This window comes from Anabrus simplex, chromosome 8 (assembly GCF_040414725.1).
Source record: "Anabrus simplex isolate iqAnaSimp1 chromosome 8, ASM4041472v1, whole genome shotgun sequence".
Classification (NCBI taxonomy): Eukaryota; Metazoa; Arthropoda; class Insecta; order Orthoptera; family Tettigoniidae; genus Anabrus; species Anabrus simplex.
This window is the reverse complement of record NC_090272.1, coordinates 214,510,733-214,535,552: the sequence shown is the minus strand read 5'-3', so window position 1 is coordinate 214,535,552 and position 24,820 is coordinate 214,510,733. Positions and strand designations below refer to the sequence as shown.

General features: G+C 39.1%; 1 protein-coding gene across 1 annotated transcript in view; it reads right to left on the bottom strand.

Moving 5' to 3' along the window:
- Ask1 (apoptotic signal-regulating kinase 1) overlaps nucleotides 1-24,820 on the bottom strand; it is a 226,847-nt gene that overhangs the window by 138,629 nt on the left and 63,398 nt on the right. Inside the window, exons 11-13 of the mRNA XM_067152155.2 lie at nucleotides 16,356-16,522; nucleotides 14,614-14,709; nucleotides 497-636 (exon numbers count right to left, since the gene is read on the bottom strand). Of these exons, the coding sequence (XP_067008256.1) occupies nucleotides 497-636; nucleotides 14,614-14,709; nucleotides 16,356-16,522 (403 nt within the window). The remainder of the gene's footprint in view (nucleotides 1-496; nucleotides 637-14,613; nucleotides 14,710-16,355; nucleotides 16,523-24,820) is intronic.

The following is a 24,820-nucleotide window of genomic DNA, read 5'->3' as shown; positions in this document are numbered from 1 at the left end:
ATTAAATGGATCAAGAGACTTCACTCATCTGGTCTAATAAGGCCTTCATTTCTGGAAGACCATCCTTTTCACTACATTTATGAGAAACAGTAGAACTCAATGTTCGTCAGTATTGCATTACATACATCAAGAATTGAATGTTCTCCTCCTGCCCTTGTTCTACCAGGAATTGAAAATATGAAGTTTTGTAATTATTTAAGTAACAGTGATATTTTTCTTGTGAGCTGTTCTGCAGGTAGCTCATCCAAGCACTTTTTTCTTTCTAATTTATCTTCAGTTTGTCTAATCAAATGTACAGTTATCAAAATAGATAGATGATTGAGCACATTCAAACACACACCTAGTGACATACGATGGTGTACTAAAAAAATTTCAAAACAGTAATTCAAAAATTGCTCATTTCTTGAGTTAATCAAGAGCAATAATTTTTAAACAGAGTAGAATTTGGAAAAATGCATACATATACAAAAAAGAAAAGGATGAAACAAAGACCTACTCAGTAAGAAACGAGTCCTCCAGAAGCTCAGCTGCTGTAGCTCTCTTGTCTGGATCTGGCTCAAAACATCGCAGAATAAAATTCTTTGCCTTCTCAGATAGCTCGGCAGGAATTTCAGGATGTATCTTGTAGTACCCAACCTAAAATATAAGTATGATGAAGATGAGAGATTGTCTGAGAATGTACTTACTACTACTACTTTGTGTGACTACTACTGCTAGCCAGGTGCAACCCTTGTAAGGCAGACACTCTGACAAGGGTGGACGGTGTCTGCCATGTATAAGAGAATGCACGATTGTGTGATGGAGGGTAGTGTAATGTAGTGTATGAGATGCAAGAATGATGAGGACATCACAAACATTCAGTCTCTCAGCCAAGGGAATTAACCATTTAAAATTAAATACCCTCATCCCGGCCAAGAATCAAACCTGGGGCCCCAAGGCCCTAACGCAAAGATACTGACCACATAGTCATGGAGCTGGATCAAGACGTACTGGAACATTGGATTTCCACTGTTATTATGTTATTGTCACATTTGCTGCAGCTGCAATAACAGCAACAAAAAAGATGGTAGAAAACAAACACATTAAATGAAAACTTTATCATCAAGTTTGTCTTCAGGTCTTAAAATAAATGTAACAAAACCATCCTGTGCCATGGATTGTCAAACCCACGTCAAAGTCTGGCTTTCTCCATAGGAAGAAAGGCAGGTTAAGCATTTAATAAAGTTAACTCGTGTCCTCATTCGGAGGTGGTGTAGCTCTTTCCAGGCACACTCCCAATGGAGGTGAGCTGCACGTACCATTTTAACCACATATCAGCCCTCATACCCTTCTTAAATCTCCGGCAGTACCAGGAATTGAACACAGGCCTCTGAGGACAGCAGCTAATAGTGTTAACCATTACACAAAAGAAGAAGAACATCATCATTAAGAGGTATTTTTGTTTTAATCAAGTTCAATTAATTCCCCATATATCTCGCACCTCGCTTATTAAACTCACATTTTCAGGAGGGGAGCGAGTGCAAGAGACATGCGAGTAAATACAGTACAGTATATACAAAATTAATTAAAAGAACTGCATAATTTCTATAAATCACGACATTACATTGTTATGCCTAAAAAAATAAGTTACATAATCATCTCATAATAGTCCTTTCTTTACTTCTTTCAGACTGCATTACCAGACGCAACTTTTTTTCATGAAATCTGCAGCCTCTGAAGTAAATTGTGAAAGTTGCCTCAACACTGCCAATGCATGTCGTCTGTGGTCACCGTGTCAAGAAGCAAGTGACTACACCACTTGGCTACCATATCCCACGTCTGCCTATCTAGGTCATTCCTCCTGACACCGAAGGTGTCGTATTGGTTCACCTTCTCCCCTAACGTTTTAGTTGTGGGCTAATCGCCATTGAATTTCGTGTCCTATAACTCTAATTTTCCTCAAACTATCTTCCTTTCTTTTCCCTACTACAAGTTTTATTTAATTTACATTTTCTCCGAGCATTGCGCTCAAAGTCTTGGTTTGAACTTATGGAAAGGAAAGTTCCTTGTATGTGCTGCCCTCTCTACGGAGAGTTCCTTCTACGATGCTCCGCCCACTAGCCAATAAGAGCTTTCCTTGTTGGGAGCTCTTCATTACCCATCCTGATGGGCGATAGTCAACATTAAGGTGTTGTGATTTGTAGGAGATGGATCGTCTGTGTGCCGTGCGTCTCATGTGGAAGCGAATTCAGGCCTGTGTAATGGGTAACGGCTAAGGAAAACTTGTGAGAGGGCTCCTCCTCTCGCCCTCAATATAACTGAAGTGATCAACATTTTCCTCATGGGAGCGTCCCCAGACTGCATGGATTTTTATTTTTCTTAAAATTTGATCATCATCTATGTGAGTATTAACATGGCGCTCTGGCGTCATCTCTACTTTAGCGGAATTCCTTCTGGACCTTAGTGAACAGGAACTTCTTTCGGCATCCATCTATTTTGAAAACTTAATTGTATAGTGTGGCATGTAGGACTCCTTATAGCATTCCGTTTTTATATCTCGGCTTTAAAAAAAATACTAATGTATCAAAAGGTATCATTCGTTGTAAACATAAATTCACATATAGCGGTATTCATGCTACTGATCGTGTACTGTAGGTGCAGTTAAACTTGGGGTGAAGCTAAAATTATGTAAAAATTTGACAGATAGTGTAATGTTTTATTTATGGTGGCTACCAAATCACCCCACTAGGTAAAGTTTTGAACCATTTTAGTTCTAACCAAGAGGACGGAAATTTAAATTAATTTTCTCTGTCTTTAATTTTTTTTCTTGGTTCTTGCCTTGATTTTTTCTTGTAAAATTATGTTTTGCTCTTTCGTAGTTATAGCCATTGTTACCGTTATAACTTTTCGTAATGGCTTTGTTCATGGCGTGTGTGCGTTGCTATGACGACCGGTGATTGTTGTTACTGTTGTTGATTCTAATGAATGTTGATGATTCCTCTCTCGGAGCCTAGCTACCTAGTGTGATGATTCTATTTAAATGTATGATTTCCCCTTGCTCTTATGGAATATTGAGCACATTATTGAGCAATTAATTTTTTTAATATTTGTATTTCTTATTCTCCCTGTGTGAGGCAGTCGTTCTGATAATTATAATTTGGACTGCCGGTAGCCGTTCCTGTTGGAGAGAACTCTGTGGTTAAGGAAGTAAAATGTTAAGGAAAAGTAATAAACAAAAGACTTATTTTATTTACCCTGTTCCTCTGGTATGTTGAGCCTTTTAAAGATATTAGTTTAAGTTATGCCTAGTTCATTTTCTTTTCCTTATTGCGTTGGTCGACCACAATTTGTAAACTTAATTTTCGTTTGGAGTTTTAACTTAATTTACTATTTGTTTCTCTTTTAATTTTTCCTGGGTGGACGTTTTCCCTGTTAACATTTTCAATTTAATTTTAGTTGTGTGAAATAAATCTTGTTATATTTTCTTTCAAGAAAGACATGTTCTTTTTAAATGTTGGCATTTTGATACCAGGTACTGATATTATTTAGCCACGGGTTTAACTGTGACACCTTTCCATCAGTTCAGGTAAGTTTCTCTTCCAGTTTATTTTGGTGCTATTTTGGGGAGTGTCTAATTTCGCTTCCCGTTTTCCTTTGTGAACTAGCTCATTTGTTGTAACAGCTAGTTTGTTTTCTTTTCTTTACTGCCATTATCGTAGTTGTTGTGGTGTTTGATTATGTAACGGGTCACTCCTATCTATATTATAAAAATGAAAGCCAACAGTGTCAGTGAGAAAGAACAATCATAGCTAAGTGGACAATATGGACAGTGCCAGCAGCAGTGAAACAATAGCACCAGCAAATTGTAGAGACTCAAGATGAGGAAGCTCCTAAAAGATGCTGGAAGCTGTTCAACAATGGACTAAGTGCCCAGAAGGATCTCTATTTGAAAACTACCAGAATCTACTACAGGCCTTTATAAAAAGCCTAAATGATGCACATCAGCTAGTCTTGAGTCAGTCTCACTAACTACTTTTATAGTTCTGAGAGTCTCCGCTGAATATAACTTGAATGCATCAGTTGTGAGTGAAAGCAAGCAGTAGAGACGGTCACAGATCCGCGATGTCATTCATCAAGAGCAAGTTAGTTGGATGGCTACACAAAGTTCTACAAGGCTTGATACTGCAAACTGTTCTGGAATGACACTGCATTGTGAGAAGCCATGCTGGGGACCATGTCTTCGACACACCAGTGTGCAGTGAGATCGCCCAAGTGTGTGCGTATTTTGATCGTGAGTAAAAACTGTGTCGAGCAGAAAACTCAAATGAGTGTGAACTTGTGATTAACTGTAAATAGTAGTTCAATAAATTTAGAGGATAGTAAAACAAAGTACACCCCTGAGTAGTAATTTTAATTTTAAGGACTCTGATAACCCACCACAGGAGAAGCAACAAGACCTGTTCTTGGAACGCTATTAGGTTCCACTGACAATATAGATTTATTTACTACAGCTGAGCTATTTTCACATCACATCACACTACTGTAGAGGACACACTTGAAGCTTGGTCATCAAGGACTAACATCTAATACATGTCACTAGTAATGCACATTGAACACACAATGCTACATCGGGAGGGAAAGCCGCGAAAACGAACTGCCTGAGTCACCGACATCCACTACGGTCGAGTCAGAGACGTCTGTTGGCAAAAATAGGACCCTGAAGTAATAATTTCATAAACATTTGGTGGAAATATTGAGAAACAAAAAGAAACAAGTATATTCAATCTATGATCATAAGTGAGGACAAAAAAATTAGCTCAGTGAAAGAAATTCTGGATCATTTCATTGACACATTCCAAAAATTTCATTCACCCAGTGTTCCCCGTAATTCTCACACCAAACAGTTCAGGGAAATTAACTTATCGTCAGTGGTAATCTCGGCTTTGGAAGTCTGCAACATCTTGAAGTCCAACGAGACAAAGAAGTCATGTGGTCTAGACCACATTCCTTGGACCACATTCCAGGAATGTGTTACATGAGTGTGCTGAGAAGCTGGCAACCCCACTAGCCACGATAATCAACTGGTCTCCTTGTACATGCAATTTTCTGTCCGAACGGAAGGAAGGATACGGTTGTGGCATTATATATCGAACACTTAAGGTTATCTCTATAAATTATTGATCAGTATTTTTTTCCAGTGAAGAACGGACCTCTGAAATAGTTATTTAACCTTAACGGAACATCCCCTGGTTGCAAATAGCTTGTTCAGACTTTTAAAATGTACAATTTGTAGGCTGGAGGCGCCCTTAAATGCAACAGTTGTATTCCTTCATATATCGAATGGTCTGCGTTATATATCGATCAGTAAGGTCTTTATCGAACATGATTTTTATATATCGAACGGTAATGTTTTAAATACCGAACAGTAATATTTATTTTAAATCACTTTACTTTAGACATAATATGATTTTAACAACATGAGGAAATTAGAAAGATTCTTAAATATAAATCACAGAAGAACGGAAGCAATATTAATACACATTAAAATATCCTGAGAAACACAAGAAACAGTTTATCTCTATCCTTCCAGAGAGAGCAGAAAATGTCTTTAGCCTTCGTTGTTTCTTTTCTTTCTCTTCAATTCTTCCCGGCACTCCTTTGAAGATATCGCGTATGTTTTCTTTAATCTAAACTAATGAGGTTTTTCTGGTACTTGAGGAACTTTCAGAAAATCTTTGAAAGAATCCTTGCTACTACTTGAGGTGGTTGAGCAAGCAACTTCCGAAGCAATTTCATGCTCATTCAATATTTTCGGCTTGTGAACTTTTACTCCACTCTTCAAAATGACGGCACCAGGAAGATCTTTCTTGGGAGAAGGTACATACACCTCTAAACGTTCATCATTCCATGTGAAATCATCTCTTCCCTGATCACCATCATCTTCTGATGAACTGTCTGTCATCGTTTCATTCTGATTAGTCGATATTGTTTCACATGTTGCACTGTACCGAGTTGTAACACTTTTCCAATAAGCATACAAATCTGGTTCACCATCATTCTGTTTCTCTCCATCACGTCTTAGTTTGTCATTGAACTTATCAAGAATGCGAGGAGGTAAGAATTCCTCCAGGTCATTAAGCACTTTAACTTCTGATTGGAAGTGGAAAGGGATGATGGGCTGCCTTCGTCACTCTCTTGCTGTTGCCTTCCCACTGGGGATTTCAGAATATCTGCAACACATTTTGTGTAGTCCACAGCGTTGAGATCTAATGGATAGAACCCACACTTATGAAAGGCGCTTTTCACAATATCTGGCCTAAAAGCATCATCCCAAACTTTCTTTAACATGAGTGCAAAATTTACCTTGGTTACTGATGCACCAAGAGTTTGTATTTTCTCGTCTTGAAGAACATTTTCCCATGCTCTCTTTAGAAGTGCAAATACCCCCACATCTGCTGGTTGCAGATGGGTGGCGTTAGGGAAAAGGCAGTACAAAATTATTCTATGGTCATGAAAATATTCACTAACTATAAGGGATATGTGACTCCTGTGTCCATCAACAAAAAAAATAACAGGAAGTGTAATTTTCTCTACCTCTAGCCATGAATAAAGTGTTGAGGTAGTTCAGAAGCGTTGGGGCCTTCATCCAGCCACTCTCAGTTTTCTCGTAGATCCAAGGCTCAGGTACACTATCTTCGATAATTTGCTGAAGTCATATGTTGCTGTAGACGATCATTGTTGGGACACAACGCCCGTCGGCACAGAAATTTCCGAGCATTGTTATGTCTTCTTTCTCTTTAGAGGTTGCCGTATTTTGCAGCTGTTCCCCTCTGACACCAAGGTCCTTTCCTGAAACCTTATGAAACAGAAAATTTGTCTCATCTGCATTGAAATCCTGCTTGGGTCTTCCATAATTGATCTTACATCTTCAGATTCCAGGTAGTACGACAGTCCAGCAAACCAACCCGGTATTCTCTCTTCCGAGACAGCAGCCCTGCCCTTGCTAATGGTTTCAGCCTTCTTCTGAGACAGTTGCCGTCTCAGAAAACATTTGAACCAAGTTTTACCAGGTCTTTCATACTTAAACGGTGTGCTCCTTCCTGATGACTGCACAATTTGCTGAACAGTGTCAATTAAATTCTTTTTCTTCAATGGAAATCCTCTCTTAGCCATGTTGATTACCCATTTACTAATGCCCTCTTCTTCTCGTGGACTCAGGAACGGCTTCCGCCCAAGGACAGTCTGAATCTTCTGACGTCCAGATAGTTAACGTTGTTAAAGGGACCTGGTATGTTTTAGACGCCTGCCTTTGCAACATCATACCGGACTTAACCTGTTGAAGAGCTTCAGTCAAGGCAGATAATGAATGCTGACACCATTTCATTTTTCAACAGGTTTGACTTTAGCTTAGCTTTTGGGACAATTCCCCCGTCGGGCATCTTAATTTTGACCATAGTCAAGCTCTGAGCACTAGTTAAGGAAATAAGCAAGAACTGTAAAAAACAACTATTTTCTGCTTTCTAGTTTGAAATGGCTAAAATATAATATTTTTTTCAAAGAGTGAGGGGTAACTACCCCCACACACCCCCTCTTGTCGACGCCACTTTATTTGCCGACAACAAGAAACCTTGGATAGTGACAGGATTGTTAAATAAACAACGCACAGCTTCAGACAGACACAAGACATCGTAAAGGAAATCTAACTATTACCCGATGAGGTTCAAAATTCAGGCCCTCTCAGTTACAGATAGACGCCTCAGCAGTCACGACCAAAGAAATCCAGACTTCGGTGCCAAATAAAACAAAACTACAAATTAAAATCATAAACAGCCCATTAATTTTCAGTGGTGTTCGATATTAAGGGTTGTTTTTGTATTAAATGAACCTCAGTTATCGAATCTCCTTTTGATATTATAAAATGGGAGTCAAATGTCGAACAGTATTTTATTTTAGAAATAAATATGAAGATAGGTGAAAACTCACAATACAAGAAATTAATAAACATGTATGTATATCAACATAACCTATTATTTAAAGGATACCTTCTGGAGATGCTATTTTACCAGCAAAAACAGATAATCACAGGGACACTGCACCTTAGTAACAATACAACAATCTCATCAAAATCCTGCCAACTCCAAAGTTCTGAGACTTTCCCACACTTGCCAACACGGTAATCACTTCGACCTATCAATTGACATAAAGCTACGTTTGGAAGGGTGAATTTAGAAATCTCAGGTGTTATGTAAACTTTTCGATACCCTAATTTTTCGACGAGATTTTGAACTGTTCGATATTTAAAGGGTGTTCGATATATAGTGCCATTACCCTATGTTATTCCAGTCTTCAAAAAAGGTGACAGGTCTTTGTCAATTAGAGACGTAGTTCTTTCTTCACTCATTTCCAAAGTAGTGGAAAGAGTTGTGTACAAAACACAGTATTGTGCAGTTAGCGTTTAATTAATATTAACCAGCATGGCTTTGACCAGAAACGCTCAACATCTACCAATCTTGCTATGTAGTCCCACTTTATATCTAGCGCACTGGACAACTGCAAACAGGTTGATGCCGTGTACACAGATTTTTCCAAAGCTTTTGACTCTGTGCAGCATAACACTCTTCTGACTAAGCTCTCAGCATACGGTATTCATGGAAGCTTGTTTGAATGGTTTAAGTGCTATCTTTACAACAGGAGGTATTCAGTAAAACAAGAGGGTCTCATTTCTCATACTTATCAGCCTATGTCTGGAATTCCACACGGTTCACTACTGGGACTTTTGTGTTTCCTTCTGTTTGGTATTGATCAGCCATCACAAATCTATTCGAGCAACTACCTGCTCTATGCTGATGACAAAGTCTACAGGATATTTGAAAAGATGAGTGACTGAATTGTTACAGTCAGATATATTAGACTGATGCAAAATGTGGCATTTAACCCTAAATATCTGAAAGAGCAGTGCAATATTTTTCAAAAGAAAATTGCAAGTTAATGTATTCAAATAGCATATAAAGAGTCAAGAAGTGAAGCATATTACCAAAATTAATGATCTTTGTGTTCTTTTTAGTAATCAAAATGGTTTACCTTTCAATGAGTATATGTGAAATATGGTCTACATGGCATTTAGAAAGTTAGACTTCCTCAAAAGAAACTGCAAGAGTTTTAAATCTGTTGTATCATTGAAAACCCTGCATTCCTCACTTATATGGTCTAGTACTGCTCTGAAGTCTGGATCCCTTCACAGCAATACTTAATTAATGCCTTAGAGAGAGTACAAATTAGATTCTCAAAATGGATCAGTAAAAAGTGTCTGTGGATCAGGCTCTCATCAATAGATTATAATCTGTTTTGAACAAAGATGCATACTGAGTCACTTAGAAATAGACGCAGGTATGTCAATGCACGTTTCATACACAAATGTATCAGTAATTTGCTTGATTGTCCTAATATTTACTCCAGTTTCTACCAATTCATTTTCCTTCCCGTAACACCCGACAGGCTGTCACCTTTCACTCACCCAGGTGCAGAACTGAATCACACATAACTCTTGGTTTATGCAGGCCCTAAGATCACTGAATAAAATCAGCAGGATGGTGGATGTATTCCACTTGTCAGCTAGTGAAATTCATAGACCTCTTATGGATGCCTCATAGACAGTGTGTTCCCTGTATCCTGTTATGCATATTTGGTAACTGATAGTGATATTTCCTTCGTTTATCTGTTGGTTTTTTCAAAAGTATAAAGACATTTCTACTTTCATGTGTTTTGTAAATATGTCTTCTTTTTCTTCTCCTTCTTCCTGATACATTTCTGCTTATGCAGGTCGTTTACAGAGCCCCTTCCAATCTTCTCTTTTTCCCCCACGTTCTATTGTTCATCACTGTGTGCCACTGCAGACCTCTCCGATTTACGTGATCCTCCACCTGATCCCTCCATCCTGTTCGTGGTCTTCCAATTGGTCTTCTTCCAGATTCTGTACATTCCAGAGCTCCTCATGGTAATCTTTCTTGTCCCATTCTTCTGACGTGGCTGAACCTTTTCAGCTTATTTCTCTCCATAGTTTTTTTAGAGGGTTGATCTGTAGCGTGTTTCGTATGGTTTCATTTCTTATCTTGTCCCTCCTTGTTGTCCCCAAGATCCCTCGCAGAAAGTGCATCTCCGTCGCTTATAATCCACTCAGATCTCTTTTTGTCCAAGTCCAACCTTCTGCACCATAGGTCAATATTGGCAAATAATACAATTTATATATCATATATATCTAATTATGTCTGATACACAGTAATAAAATTTTGAGCAATTTCCTATCCTCTCCGAAATTTCTTCCTTGATGTTTCCTTTCCCAGTTAGCTTACTTCCTAGGTATTTAAAAGCATCTACTTCTTTAAGAATTTTTCCATTACACCTAACATCCTTCATTTTTTGGTTTCTCTACTGATTTTCATTACCTCACTTTTTGTTAAACTTATTTCCATGCCTGCTCCTTCAATTGCCTTCTGCTAGGTATTTAGTTGTTCTTCCAATGTTTGTTTATTTTCTTCCCATATCATTATATCATCTGCATATGCTATGACTTTCATATCATTTGCTGTTGACCCCTGGCGAACTTTCCTCATAATGTTGTCCATCACCTCCCAAAACCTATTCTGATCAACCCCCTCCACCTCACCTCAGACCCCACCTACACGCCTATACCATACCAAGAAACACAAGACGCCAGCACTCTTACAGATCCCATACCAACCGTACACACCGATTCCGAACCATCACCACCCGTCCCACCACCTACCCAATCCACAGACACTCAGACCAACCCGCAGCCAACACTCACCGACACTCAAACACAAACCAAGAGCAGGCGTAAAAAACCTGCTCACACTACACCACCCCAGCACAGAACCCAGACCTCTTCACGCCCAACCCTCATCACACAGTGCTTTAATTGCCTGGAACTAAACCACGTAGCCAGTTCCTGCTCTAAAGCCACTCGATGCAATAGGTGTGGCGGTTCTCACCGTCACACAGATTGTAAGGTGCCAAAGGCCCAGGCGAGGTGTGCCAACTGCCAAGGTAGTCATGCCGCCTCATTTCCTGGTTGCCCGTTCATCAAGAGCGCAATTAAGGCACACTACAGACAATCCAGACACCTACAGACGCACACACAACCACCCTCACTGCTCAGCCTACCTATCCAACCACCCATGCAACCGAACCCGGGACCTTCGACTCCTTACCACAACACACAAATTCCAGACACAACCACATTAATACAGCTCCTTCTACTCAACTTAATGGCAACCCAACCCAGACCACCACCAATACTCACGCCGCAAAACCATCCCACCCCCACCAAGCAACCGCCCCCACCAAGTCAGAGTAAGAATCCCGAATAGTTCTCACTTCCTCATAAGAAATCACTGCACATCCTCAACCAACAACTGCCAACACCCAATTTACCGCACATTCCTACCAATAACTGCCAAAACCAAATTCAGTACGCACAACCACAAAAGCACTGGAAACATTGCCGACACCGAGGCGGGTATTCATAAAAGCTGCAACTTCAAATGCTGTATTTTTCTAAATTTAAAGTATCAAAAAACAACGGATACACAGGAATATAAAAATATTCCAGCGAACAATCCAGCGGCAAGGCCCGGTAAACCAAAGCAACACCGGGCGTGGTCAAAACATGGATGGGTGACCATCCAAATTTGCCCTTGCCACTGGCTCAAAGATAAATTTAGATATTTTATTTAACATCCAGCCATGGCACACAACGAATAATGTTGAGTTTCACCATACTACCACACAACCGCACCCATTTAACAGAAAAACTTCCACCATTTTTATTTTTATTATTATTATTATTATTATTATTATTATTATTATCACTCTCATATATTTTATTCATTTTATACTTATTTTCTACAACAGGCCAGGTGAGGAGCGTGGCATAGCGCACCAGTACTGGCACCGCAACCGGCACCCCCTAGGGGGTGTCCAAACTGAAACATGGGGAAATCACTATATTTAAGAGCACTGGTGAAAGTACACTTCCTTGTCAAACTCCTCTGTCTGTTTCAAACCACTCTGATTTTTTGCCATCTATTATAACACAGTTCAGACATTTGTTATACATGTTTCTAATTCCGAATTGCATTTCTCTAGACAATTCCATTCTATTCAGCCCTTGCCATATCTCTTCTCTTCTAACGGCATCATAAGCCTTTCGTATATCTATGAATACAACTGCGATGTCTTTCCCAAATTCCCATTTATTTTCTACTGCTTGTCTAGCTGTAAATTTGGCATCAATAGTTGATCTTCTAGGTCTAAATCCTTGTTGTTCTTCTCTTAATTGTGAATCTCGTTTGTTCTTGATTTTTTGTAAGATTCATAAATCTTCATGCAATGACACAGTAATGCTATTACTCTGTAGTTCTCACAAAGTGCATTATTACCTTTTTTTTTAAATAGGTACAATAATTGCCCTTGTCCAATCATCAGGAATCTCTCCATCAGTCCATACTATCTTCATTATTCTATACAGCCACTGCATTCCAATAGGTCCTGCAGCTTTAATCATTTCCACGGTGATGTCATCTATTCCAAGACCTTTGCCGTTTTTCTTTTCTAATACAGCTTTTGCTACATCCGACATTTGTAGATCTTCTCTTCCTATTTCATCTGATAGTTTATTCGTCCCTTCCGCTATAGTGGTGATATTTATTTTATCTTCATCTATTTCCTTGGGTTCATTTGTTTCATTTTGTCCTTCACATAGATTTTGGAAGTATTCTTCCCATACTTTCAAAACTTATTTTTCTTCCCACACAGGTTTTCCATCTTTGTTGATGAATTTTGATGTATTTTCTTTTTGCTTCCTTCTGTTACCTAATATGTGGCTATAATATTTTCTGGTCTATCTTATAATTTTCTTCTATCTCTTTTGTATATTTTTCCCAGGACATCTTTTTAGTCAATGCTATCATTTTCCTTGCTGCTCTGCTTAATCGTTTCCATTCGTCTCTATTATGTTCCGTTCTGTTTCTGAACCATTCTCTCCACGCATTATTCTTCTTCTTGACTGCATCTGCAATTCTCTCATTCCACTATGGAGTTTCTTTGTGTCTGACTTTTGTTGATGTCGTTCCTCTAATCTTTAGGAAGTTGAGTTTTAAACTTTTCCCTATTCTCTTGGATTTCTCTTTTAGTTTTCAGCATTTGATTTTTTCCTGTCTTTCCTCCCCCGTATTTACCCCTTCTCAATTTCAGCAATGTCCCCATCAATAGTCTGTGGTCAGCCAAACATGTCCTCTGACACTCCTGGCACTAAAAGCCATACACCATTTCATTTCACCGAGTACTTTGTTGGCCAGTTCTCTAGTCACTATTATTGCAAAACCATTTCCTTATTTGTCTCTTCCTGACCACCACATTTTATATCCCCTCTCCAGTACCTTACTACCACTCCCTTTTTGACTTATTTCACTTAGTCCCATTATCGGTATGTTTCTCTGTCATTATCCTTGTGATTTCTTGAATATAATCAAAGATGTTTAGAAGGTAAGAATTAAGTATCAACACCAATACTTATATTTTCTAAATGTACTTGAAAATATGGCAAATTATTATAAGAAACAATCTGCATAATAAACATAATCAAAATTACCAATCATTTCTCCTACAGTATTGTCACATTTAATTTTCAGTTTGAACTCATGGTATATGTGGCGCATTTAAGAATAAATACAACTGTTCATATGCATCTGGTGATAAAACCTAGTGTCTGTATTCTGGTGTGGGCTAGAACAAATTTGTTACTTTCACTGACCTGGCTGTGACAATACGAAATTTACTGAGGTATGAGCGATTCTAGTAACGCTATTCTTAATTCAGCGAGTCCCTATTGTAAATGGTGAATATCACTCAAGAGTCGGATGGTGCACACATTCCATTGGGCTTGGCAGACTGATACATTATAGAAACTTCTGGCTCAGTGAGGAAAGTAACGAGAAATTACTTCACTCCTCATTTCTCTAGTATGCCTCTTCAGTGACGCCTTGGCCATCTATGACTAGCTGATGGTGGAGCTGTTGAGGATCCAACCAGCCTTCAGGCAGAATACTCAACAAATGAACAAACAAAAATGTATACATAAATACATAAATAAATACATAAATCTGTTAATAACATGAGAACACATGGAAAATATTTACTTAAACTTTATCAAGATGGTGCACAGAGATCTTGCTGCGCAGAACCACACATCTTATATTTCTACCTACCCGGCAGACAGCAACATAAATAAATTGTATCAAAGAGAAAAGATGAGTGAACATATCTGTGGTAACCCAAACCAGAGTTGTGGTCATACACTCAAATATACAACAGAGGAAAGGCGCCCCCAACCTATACTCGGGCACACAACATGTGAGCATGTCAAGCGGCCCAAGTCAAGGTGGGCTATGGACTTCAATGCACTGAGCAAACAACCTTGGGCACAGGTAGTGAGCCTTAGACTACCTTCATCACATAAACAGCCAAGGATCGTTCAAGTACTTATCTTGTTCAGAGTTTTTGTGAACAGAAAAAGAAAAGAAAAAATCACACAAGTCGCCAGTGAGAAGTGCATACCTTAAAAACAGCAGCTTGTGGAGATCCCAGTTCAATGAAGGGAGGTTTCCCAGTAGCCATCTCCACAATAGTACACCCAAGCGACCAGATATCTGCCTGGAATATTACAGAATATCTCATTTCTCTATTTACTGTATGATAAATATGATTTTTTAAAGAAAATGTTGCAAGCAATAAAGTATGCATTATTCACAACAGACAATTACAAATACTGACAGCTATGCAGGGCTTCCAGAAAGTACATTTCATATGCAAATATTAAAAAATGCAGTGCCTGCTGAATTCAAGAGTTATGAGACAAAGAACAACACAATGGTCGAACTAGCAGACATGAGTCAATTAACTTTCTTGGGATTAGGCAAGATCATGGCCAATAAGAGTAAACATTACATCAGCATATGAATGAGAAAAGCCGTAAGCGTAGACTGGATAAAATGACAGATAGTTTAAAGGATAGACTTGGGATAGCAGGATCAAGATATGAGAATGAATCAGGGGCATTTGACTGGGATGGAACTGAGCCACCGCCAGACCTGGCTTTGTACCAAAATGCAAGTAAAATCAGGTCATATTTCTGAAAACTGCAAGGATTCTGATCTATCAGTCATTCCATTTCATTGTTGATATAAATAATGATCACCGAGGTTTTGAAGTTTATCCTTTGTTACAACATGCTATTTTTGAAAAAAATCGATAATATCTAACAGTGAACAAAAACTTTAATATTTGTATTACTTTCAGTTTGGAAATTAATGCCGGGCAAGGCAGAAGCAGCACAGTCAGCAAATGCTCACAACAAAGGTGCGAGCGCTGCAGTAGTGTCCGACCGAGTGTGCAATGAGCATGTGCGAAGGTGAGTGAGAAACTGGAGGTGAGACTCTGCTGTTAAACACACGTCAAGCAGTGTTATAATAATCATCTTGTACAGAAAGCTTTTGCGACTGTAGAACCAAAGGAGGGGCTGAAGACATCAAATACAGTAGTAACATGGTGGCGAACAGCTCAAATCGCCTTGAACAAGAAACACATCCCAGAGGCCAAGATACAGTAATCTCTTCAGACCCCCCCAACGGCACGTAACGCCCTTGAAAGGGCCTTGGCCTACCCACCGACCGCTGCTCAGCCCGAAGGCCTGCAGATTACGAGGGGTCGTGTGGTCAGCACGACGCATCCTCTCTGCTGTTATTCTGGGCTTTCGAGACCGGGGCCGCCATCTCACCATCAGATAGCTCCTCAATTCTAATCACGTAGGCAGAGTGGACCTTGAACCAGCCCTCAGGTCGAGAGAAAAATCCCTGACCTGGCCAGGAATTGACGCTGGAGCCTCCGGGCGAGAGGCAGGCACGCTACCCCTACACCATGGGGCCGGCAAATCTCTTCAGACCAGCAAAGCCAATCTCAAGTGATACTCGAGGTACGAGGGAAAAGAAAGAAAAAAGCCTACAGAAGAAATTTTGTACAAATTTACAAAGGCTCATCCTATTGCTAAAAGATCTTTGGTTTATAAAAGTGAACATAAAAGACACAGTTACAACATGGGAAACCAAGAGTGCAGAGGGCAGTGTACCCAGTGGGAAACACAGAATGACATTCTACATTTTGTTAACAGCAAATAGACTATAGATAACATAAGGTCATGTTATACATAGGTCCTTTCTTTTTTCTTGTAAAACATAACTTCAGTGCTGTCTTATGTACAGCTCAATACAGTAAATATGATCACAATTCACGAGGACACTTACAGGAGCACCATATCCTCTTTGTCCCTTATCGATCACCTCTGGAGCCATATACTGCAGTGTTCCAGTGAAGGTTTCGGTGCTGGGACAAAGACCAGCCAATCGCTTAGAGGTACCAAAGTCTGATATCTTCACAACACCACTGTATGTGTTGACGAGGACATTGTCACCTGCAACAGTCTTATTTTATTATATATATCATGAAGTAAGGTTTACAATACATCTAATAAAATACAAAAGAATTTGTACCTAACATGCAGTAAATAATTATGGTAAAACTATTGTGATCCTTGAACACCCCCGGAGCCTCTCATAGTAAATTAGGACTCGACTTTTCTCACTGATGAAGACTTCATCTCCAAATATCAAACTTCTTTACATAACTCATACATATTTTAGATGGAAAGCCGTGGTCATTCCAACTCCAACTGCGTGCACAGAAAATATAGATTTAAAAATGTTGTGTGAAAAGATAACGCAAGATCCTAATTTTTTAAGTGCACGTAGTAAAGTTAATTTATTTTATTTTTAGAGCCGAGAGTGTCCAAGGACATGCTTGGCTCACCTGGTACTGGCATTTCCATTTGACGCTCATGCGACCTGCACACCTGGGTGCAAGGAGGAGATGATGATGATGATGATGATGATGATGATGATGATGATGATGATGATGAGCTAGGGAGAGAGTGAAACCTGGTGTCGGCATATAACCTGCTCCTGTCAAGTGACATCAACGGGTCTGCTCAAGGCTTAATGTCCTCACTCCATATGAACACTGCAGAGAGGTTTAGAATTCAATCCAGGCTTTTGGTATGCAATCTAATGATTAGAAATTGTATACCACAACCTCTCTTCGAACAATCTGATGGTGAACATTTTTTCCGTTAATGGGACTTGTACCAGCTACCCACAGTGTCAGACCATACATACTTAACGTTTTAAAGATCCTAGCCACCAGGCATACTCATATAGTACAAATTTATTATGATATATAATATAGGCTGAACATAAAATTGAAGTCCTGGGTTATATGAAGGAATTATGTATCACAATTTAATGTGTTCTAGTATATTATTTTCATTCAAAAATGTTTTATTATAACAGCTGAAAAATACTTTACAATACTCTTTAGTTTCTTTCATTACTGCCATATCGTATTTTCTCACGTAATTAACACATTCTTTTGACAAAAAATACAGGTGAAAACTTCGGATGCATAAAATATTCAAGGAATGGAGATATTAAAAAAATTATTTACAATTCATTTACATTTAAAAACTGCATCAAATATAATATACACACGATTGGTATAACTCATTTGCGGTTATCGTCATTTGGTGCAAAATTAGGGCATGAGATTTTTCTGAAAAGTCAAATAGGGTACATCAGGTGAGTCTGACACGTGGGTTTGAAGTATCAACGTTGGAAAATATTTTTCCCATTATGAGCTGACAATATGACCTGAAGTGAAATAAACATGAACCAATAAAAGTACAATTCATGTAAGTACATAACGACATAACGGCAAAAAAAGAAAAGGAGGACCCTGCTAGATTTCCCCAAACTGTTTGTATCCAATGTTGTACGAGTGATGTATCCATTCACCCTTTTTTCTTAGATGCGAACGTGGATCCCTTGTGGAAATTTTACTGTACACATTGTTTTTCATTTTAAAACAACGTAAGGTGCAAGGTTTCTGCCACCACCTGTTACAGCAAGCTTTGCAGTGCATTATTGTTCTTCGCTTCCAGTAGTGCGTACGGTAACACTCGATGTCCCTTTCTTATTGATTGTTCGACTTTATGGCACATGGAAACTGATTCTGATTGGCGGTTGATCTGCGTTTCCTATTTGTATGTTGGGTATTCAGCCCGAAGGCTGGTTTGATCCTCCACAGCTCCGCCAACAGCTATCATAAACAGCCTAGGCATCACTGAAGAGGCATACTAGGGAAATTAGGAGTGAGGTAGTTTCCCGTTGCTTTCCTCACAGAGCCAGAAGTTATTACATATCAGCCTGCCAAGCCCACTGAAATGCATGCACCAACTGACCCTATGAGCGATATTTTCACACCATTCATAACAGGGACTGGCTGCATAAGGAATGGCATTACTAACATCGCTCATACCTCAGTCACTTTCATATTGTCAAAGCCAAGGATGAGACAGACAGAGCAATGAAAGTAACAAATTTATTCTACCCCATACCAGAAGACATAGTGGACTGTAAACACTACATCTCGCCAGCAAAGGCATGTTCGGGAGAGCAAATATTCCTTCACTGTATGCTTCTCAATCACAAGGCGATGAAAAATTATTTTGGTTGAAATAATTCATCATTTTTTGGCATAATGCTGTTCATTTCATTTCATAAAATTAATCATCACGTCTCAGCTAACCTTCAAATAACAGCACAAATCCAAAACACAGATTCCATGTGCAGCAGCTATTTCTCGTCCTTTAAAATACTGCATTTTTTAGAAACTGCATATAAAACGTTGCATAACAAAATCATATATTTCGGAAACCTTGCCGCTTTTTGGTCCGCAAAATGCTTTGCGAGACTTGTTGGTCGCTTGAAGTGCACTTCTCTGTCACCACAGTAGCGCACGTTGCATTCAGACACTGAATACTTGCGGGCCCCTGTCCTATTCCCGTTATGTTTCAGCGTAACTGAGCGCTGCGAGTTTATATGATGTAGTATTACTGAAATACTTGCTCGCTATGGACTAACAAAAAATTGTGAGATAACAGAAAAGGCATGTCCCGTACCCGAAACACTTGTACAATATGTTTGTACCAGACTGGAACAGAGACCGTCACTAGCCACTTATGCGCTGATTCTCTCACTGAACAAGTGCAGTGGTATTTCCTATCAGTTGATAACAGCACATTGCCTAGTATTTGGAATGCCTGGTCTCGCAATAGGAAGGCTGCTACCTAAGTAGTTGACATCTTTATTACAAAACGCGTTTGGAGTTGCATGATGGATGTTCGAAGAAATGGGTGCATCAAATACGTGAATTCTTTTTCTCCACTTTGGACCCTCTAAATTTTGGGATGCATAAATTATGCGTGAAAATACAGTACTTTAAACTAAAACTGAAAATCTGCTTTGAAAATTTAAAAATTAGCTACAGCTAAGTTAGGACTAAACTCAATGGATGAAACCATTTACATAAACTGGCTTTGGTGGTGGGAGACATGAAGTGAATTGAGGAGAATAGGTTACCTAGGAGAATAATGGATCAGGCCAAGAAGGCCACAGAGCTAACTGGAAATAGAGGAATGTGGAGGCGCTTAGTTAAATCAAAGGGCCTAGCAGACTGAATACAAGGTCACAACAGTCTATAATGAAGATGTATGTATTGTGACAAAGAAAGCAGTGTGTCAGAGGTTGGTGAGAAGCCCAGTGGCTACAATATGGGCCGGGCGAGCATTGAGCGAAACAAAAGTCCTAGTGAATTGCTGAGGCACACAATTAGGAAGCTGGCCAAGATCTTTCCAAAATGCTTAGAAATAGGTTATCTATGAAAAAGGCTCAGAATGATCTGGAAGTGGAAACTGAGATTATTGAGAATCTTCGAGAAGTGTATTTAACATTACATGTAATAAATATCATTTTTGGTCCGTATTGATGATATTTGAGTGAAATAATAACATTAAGTTATTTATTAGACCACCTAATCAATACAAAATCATCGTAGTTAACAAATTTATGTAAATCATCCAAGACGATTTTGTATTGATTAGGTGGTCTAATAAATAACTTAATGTTATTATTTCAAGTGTATTTAAAGAGTGAGAACGAGCAATGCATGAATCACTCGGGAATGTGCGTAGTAAGTGATGAGCAATTTCAACAGTCAGTTTTGGCTATGCGGAATTCAGCATGGTATGCAAGTCAAGTTCATGGGGTTAGCTGTGTTGTGAAATGAATTGCTCTGGTGAGGACACTGCGCTGACAGAGGCCATGTTGGAGACCAGAAGTTGAGGACTGTGTATAGGTCTTATGGCGATGACAGGGCAGCAAAGAGCTAGGAGTGGCAAGGAAGCAACCGTGGCCTTAATTAAGGTACAGCCACAGCATTTGCCGTGTGAAAATGGGAAACCACAGAAAACCATATTCAGGGCTGCCAACAGTGGGATTCAAACCCACTATCTCCCGGATACAAGCTTACAGCTGCCCACCCTTAACCACACACCCAACTTGCCCGGTTTAGCGAGTGCCAATCACAGTACCAATTCAAACTCAAGTGCATTTGTACAATAGTAGTTTAATAAATGAAGTCCAAAATAAAAGCACTCTCAGTAACCACTTTAGGTCTAAGGACCCTTTATTTATTTGTATCAGAAGCAATACATCATATAAATTATTAATTAAGAATGAGAAATAATTAGATAGGCCTAACTGGTGAAAACATACTAGAGGTACATTCAAGTAACAATTACATCATATCGGACCAGAATTTAGCGAGGTAAGGACCCTGATAATGCATGACAGTACGTATGTATGAACATTTACATCCTGCTACCCCAATCTCCATTTCCTTCATATAAGTGATAGCAAGTAAAAGGTAGAGGGAAAAGGGGTTAGAACAAAAGGAAACATGGGAAGGATTGGCAAATGTATCCTGTATCCATCTAAAACTTAAATGCAGGCAATCTCAGATTCAATTAGTGTGATAGAGAACTTAAAGGCAATTTATGAATGACTAACACTGAAACATTTGTCAAAGGAAGAAATGTGGAAGTCAGGATTCAGAATGTAGCAATTTAGTTATTTGCATGTGTTTCCATCATCAATGACATGCAGGCATAGGCAAGGAAGCTAAAAAAGATAATGATGTTGATACAGCAGAATATAGCTAAATAATTTGAACCGAGCGACCGCTGCTCATCCTGAAGGCCTTGCAGATTACGAGGTGTCGTGTGGTCAGCACGGCGGATCCTCTCGGCCGTTATTCTTGGCTTTCTAGACCGGGGCCGCCATCTCACTGTCAGATAACTCCTCAATTATAATCACGTAGGCTGATTGGACCTCAAACCACCCCTCAGATGCAGGTTAAAAACCCTGACCTGGCCAGGAATTGAACCCGAGGCCAGCAACCTTTCCAAACCACATGTAAAAGATAACATTTAATTTGAACCTAAGAAGGAAATATTTATGGACAATTCTAAGTTTGCTCATTGCCAATACTATGCGTTTGTACTCATTTCAAAGCTGAATGATATAAATGAAATTGTTGCACGAGGTAAAAATGTCAATAACAGCTGAAGTTACACAGGAAACTGATGGAGAACAGTGCGACTTGCCATGTAAGTATTTATGAATGGAACTACACATAAAGTAAGAAGACAAGTCCAAAATCAAGCCAACAACAAAGAACCGCACACCTAACAGGGTTGGGATAAAACACCTAACCATAACTGCCATCATCAGGGGCTTGCAGACCAGGAAGCAGTAAGGAGGCAGTACCCATCACACAGCAAACCTCTCCGGCTGATCACTCAGAAGAGATAAAAAATTATTCAGAAAACACAAAATTGTTGGAAATATTTCATGAATATGTCTTCAAAAAGACAAAGCCATACATGTAATATTACAAGTCACAGTGAGAAAGATGAACAGGTAAAAGAAATAAAATTGTATAATACTGTATATGCAGGTCCAAGGCATTAGTGAAACCAAGAAGAAAGAAAAAAGACTGGAAGGATATAATATGTACTGAGGTATTTTCAGCGTTAACAGCAGAAAAAGTTGGCACCATGGTACAACGAAGAGTTGGATAAATGTGAGATGATCAGGAGCCTGTCATTTCTAGGATCATAATGCTGAATTAAGAAGAGGAAATCTGCATGATTCAAACTAATGCCCCAGTACAGGATACAGCGTGGTAGAAAAAAAACATTTCACACTGAGCATCAGAGATGCACAAGGCTCAATAAGCAAAAAAGAATTGATCATGGAAGATCTGAACAGAAGAACAGGATGATACCAATGGACTGAACATGGGAAGATAAGGAGGGTAAAGAATCTTTAACCCTAGAATCATAAACTTCCGTCTCCCAGACTACGCACCTCTGTAGTTTCCACACGAATTTCCAGACGCTAATGAACTGTGCCTTCCCCCTCCATCTATTCTTCCCCAGCTACCAACAATCAGGGCTGAACTTGGTTTCAAGCATAAAGGTCCAGTTGCTTGTTTGCTGCGATATGGTCTGAGTCACGAAAATTTATGATATGTGAAAGTATTCGCGATTTGTACATAGCTGTAAATAGTGTGAATATTTGGTTCATTACAGTAATGTTTTTTGTACATAATACGTGAGCTTAATAGGAGACAAATGGAAAATCTAGTGCACAATGATCAATTGATAGCGGCAGTTCTTTCTGAATTAGACGGAGAACCACTCTCTTCAGGAGATATTAGTGGTAATGAAAGTGATTTAAGTGAAGTTGAAGATGATGTAGAAGAAACATTGCATTGGTCAGACAGTGATGCCCTACCTTTTTGGTCAACAACTCAGAAGATGAAAGCGACCAATCAGCAAGTGAAGAACTTCGAACTTCATCTCAGGGCGTACATCAGGCAAGTAATAGTAAACAACATTCTGGATCTGACAGTGATAATGATATTGACAGAAACAACAGTAGCAACCCAAATATCATTGTTCCCAGAAAAATAATTCTCAGAAGACGAGACGGTCATAAGTGGTCCGCAAAAAAGCCACAAATGGCTGGAAGCCGAACACCAGCTCGAAATATTATTTATATGAGACAAAGGACAATAAATGATGGAGCAAAAGTGGAAAGTCCAATACATGCTTTCATTTTATTTTTTGGCCGGGCTGAGTGGCTCAGACGGTTGAGGCGCTGGCCTTCTGACCCCAATGTGGCAGGTTCGATCCTGGCTCAGTCCGGTGGTATTTGAAGGTGCTCAAATACGTCAGCCTCGCGTCGGTAGATTTACTGGCACGTAAAAGAACTCCTGAAGGACTAAATTCTGGCACCTCGAAGTCTCCGAAAACCGTAAATGAGTAGTTAGTGGAACGTAAAGCAAATAGCATTATTTTATATTATCATTTTATTTTTTTCTGATATTATGCTAAACCAAATAGTTACTCAAACCAATACTGAAATCAATGATAAAAATTTTAAAAATACAGAAATATAATCTCAACCAATTGCACAATTAATTTAGTAGAAATGAAATCTCTCATGGGTCTGTTAGTACTGTCAGCTGCTCAGAAAAGTAACCATGTGAACTCTAAAGAATTATTTAACTAGTTCAATGGATCATGCTATGTATCTTGCATGTCAAAAGACCGTTTTGACTTTCTGATAAAGTCTTAGATCTGACGACAAGACAACCAGAACTTTGTGTCGTGAACATGATAAGTTTGCACCTATACGTGAGCTTTGGGATCAGTTTGTTTCAACCTGCACCCGTAACTATATTCCAAGAGGGTTCTTGACAGTCGATGAACAGCTGATCGCATTTCGAGGCCACTGTACATTTCGCATGTATATGCCCAAAAAGCCCAATACATATGGGATAAAAATTGTTTTTTGTTATGTGATGTTAAAACAAAGTACATGCTCAATGTGATCCCATACCTTGGTAAAGGTACTAATCCAACAAACCTCCCTTTAGCCATGTATTTCGTGAATGAAATTACCCGGCCAATACATGGATCAAACAGAAATGGTTCACCTCAGTTTGTCTAGCCGATACTCTGCATTGCGACCATAACCTGACAATCATTGGAAAAATGAGAAAAGACAGCTACAGATACCGCCAGAGATGAAAACAGTTAAATTACTAAATTTTTTTTCATTGTTTGTCGGTATTGAACCAAGATTACAACTGGATCCAAATTATAATATATAAGAGATGAAAACAGTTAAAGGAAGAAAGCTTGAGTCCTCCATGTTTTGTTATGATGGTATAAAAACAATGGTATCCTGTAAAGGAAAATCAAACAAGAATGTAATCCTCCTTTCTACATGCCATGAAATAGGAACAATAGCAGCCAGTGGGAAACCAGATATGATGGAAGACTATAATGGGACTAAAGGTGCCGTGGACACTTTCGATGAAATGTCAACAATGATGTCCTCTTCAAGAAAAACGAGAAGATGGCCAATGTGTATCTTTTATAGTATGATTAATACATCACTTGTCAATGGATACATTATTTATGTGCATATGATGGTTCAAAAAGGTCAAAAGCCACTTTCAAGGCGAGTTTGCGAAGGATATATCCCAAATGCTAATAGCTCCAAAGCTGCAAGAGAGACTTCAGACACCAACTTTGAGGCGCAGCCTGAAGAGGACCATCGCTGAAATTCTTGGAAAAGATGGCATTCCTGAAGAGCCTCAACCAGGTACTCCTGAAGGAAGAAAAATTTGTGCGTTTTGTCCATCAAAGAAAAGAAGAATGACCTGATTCTTTTGTAAGACA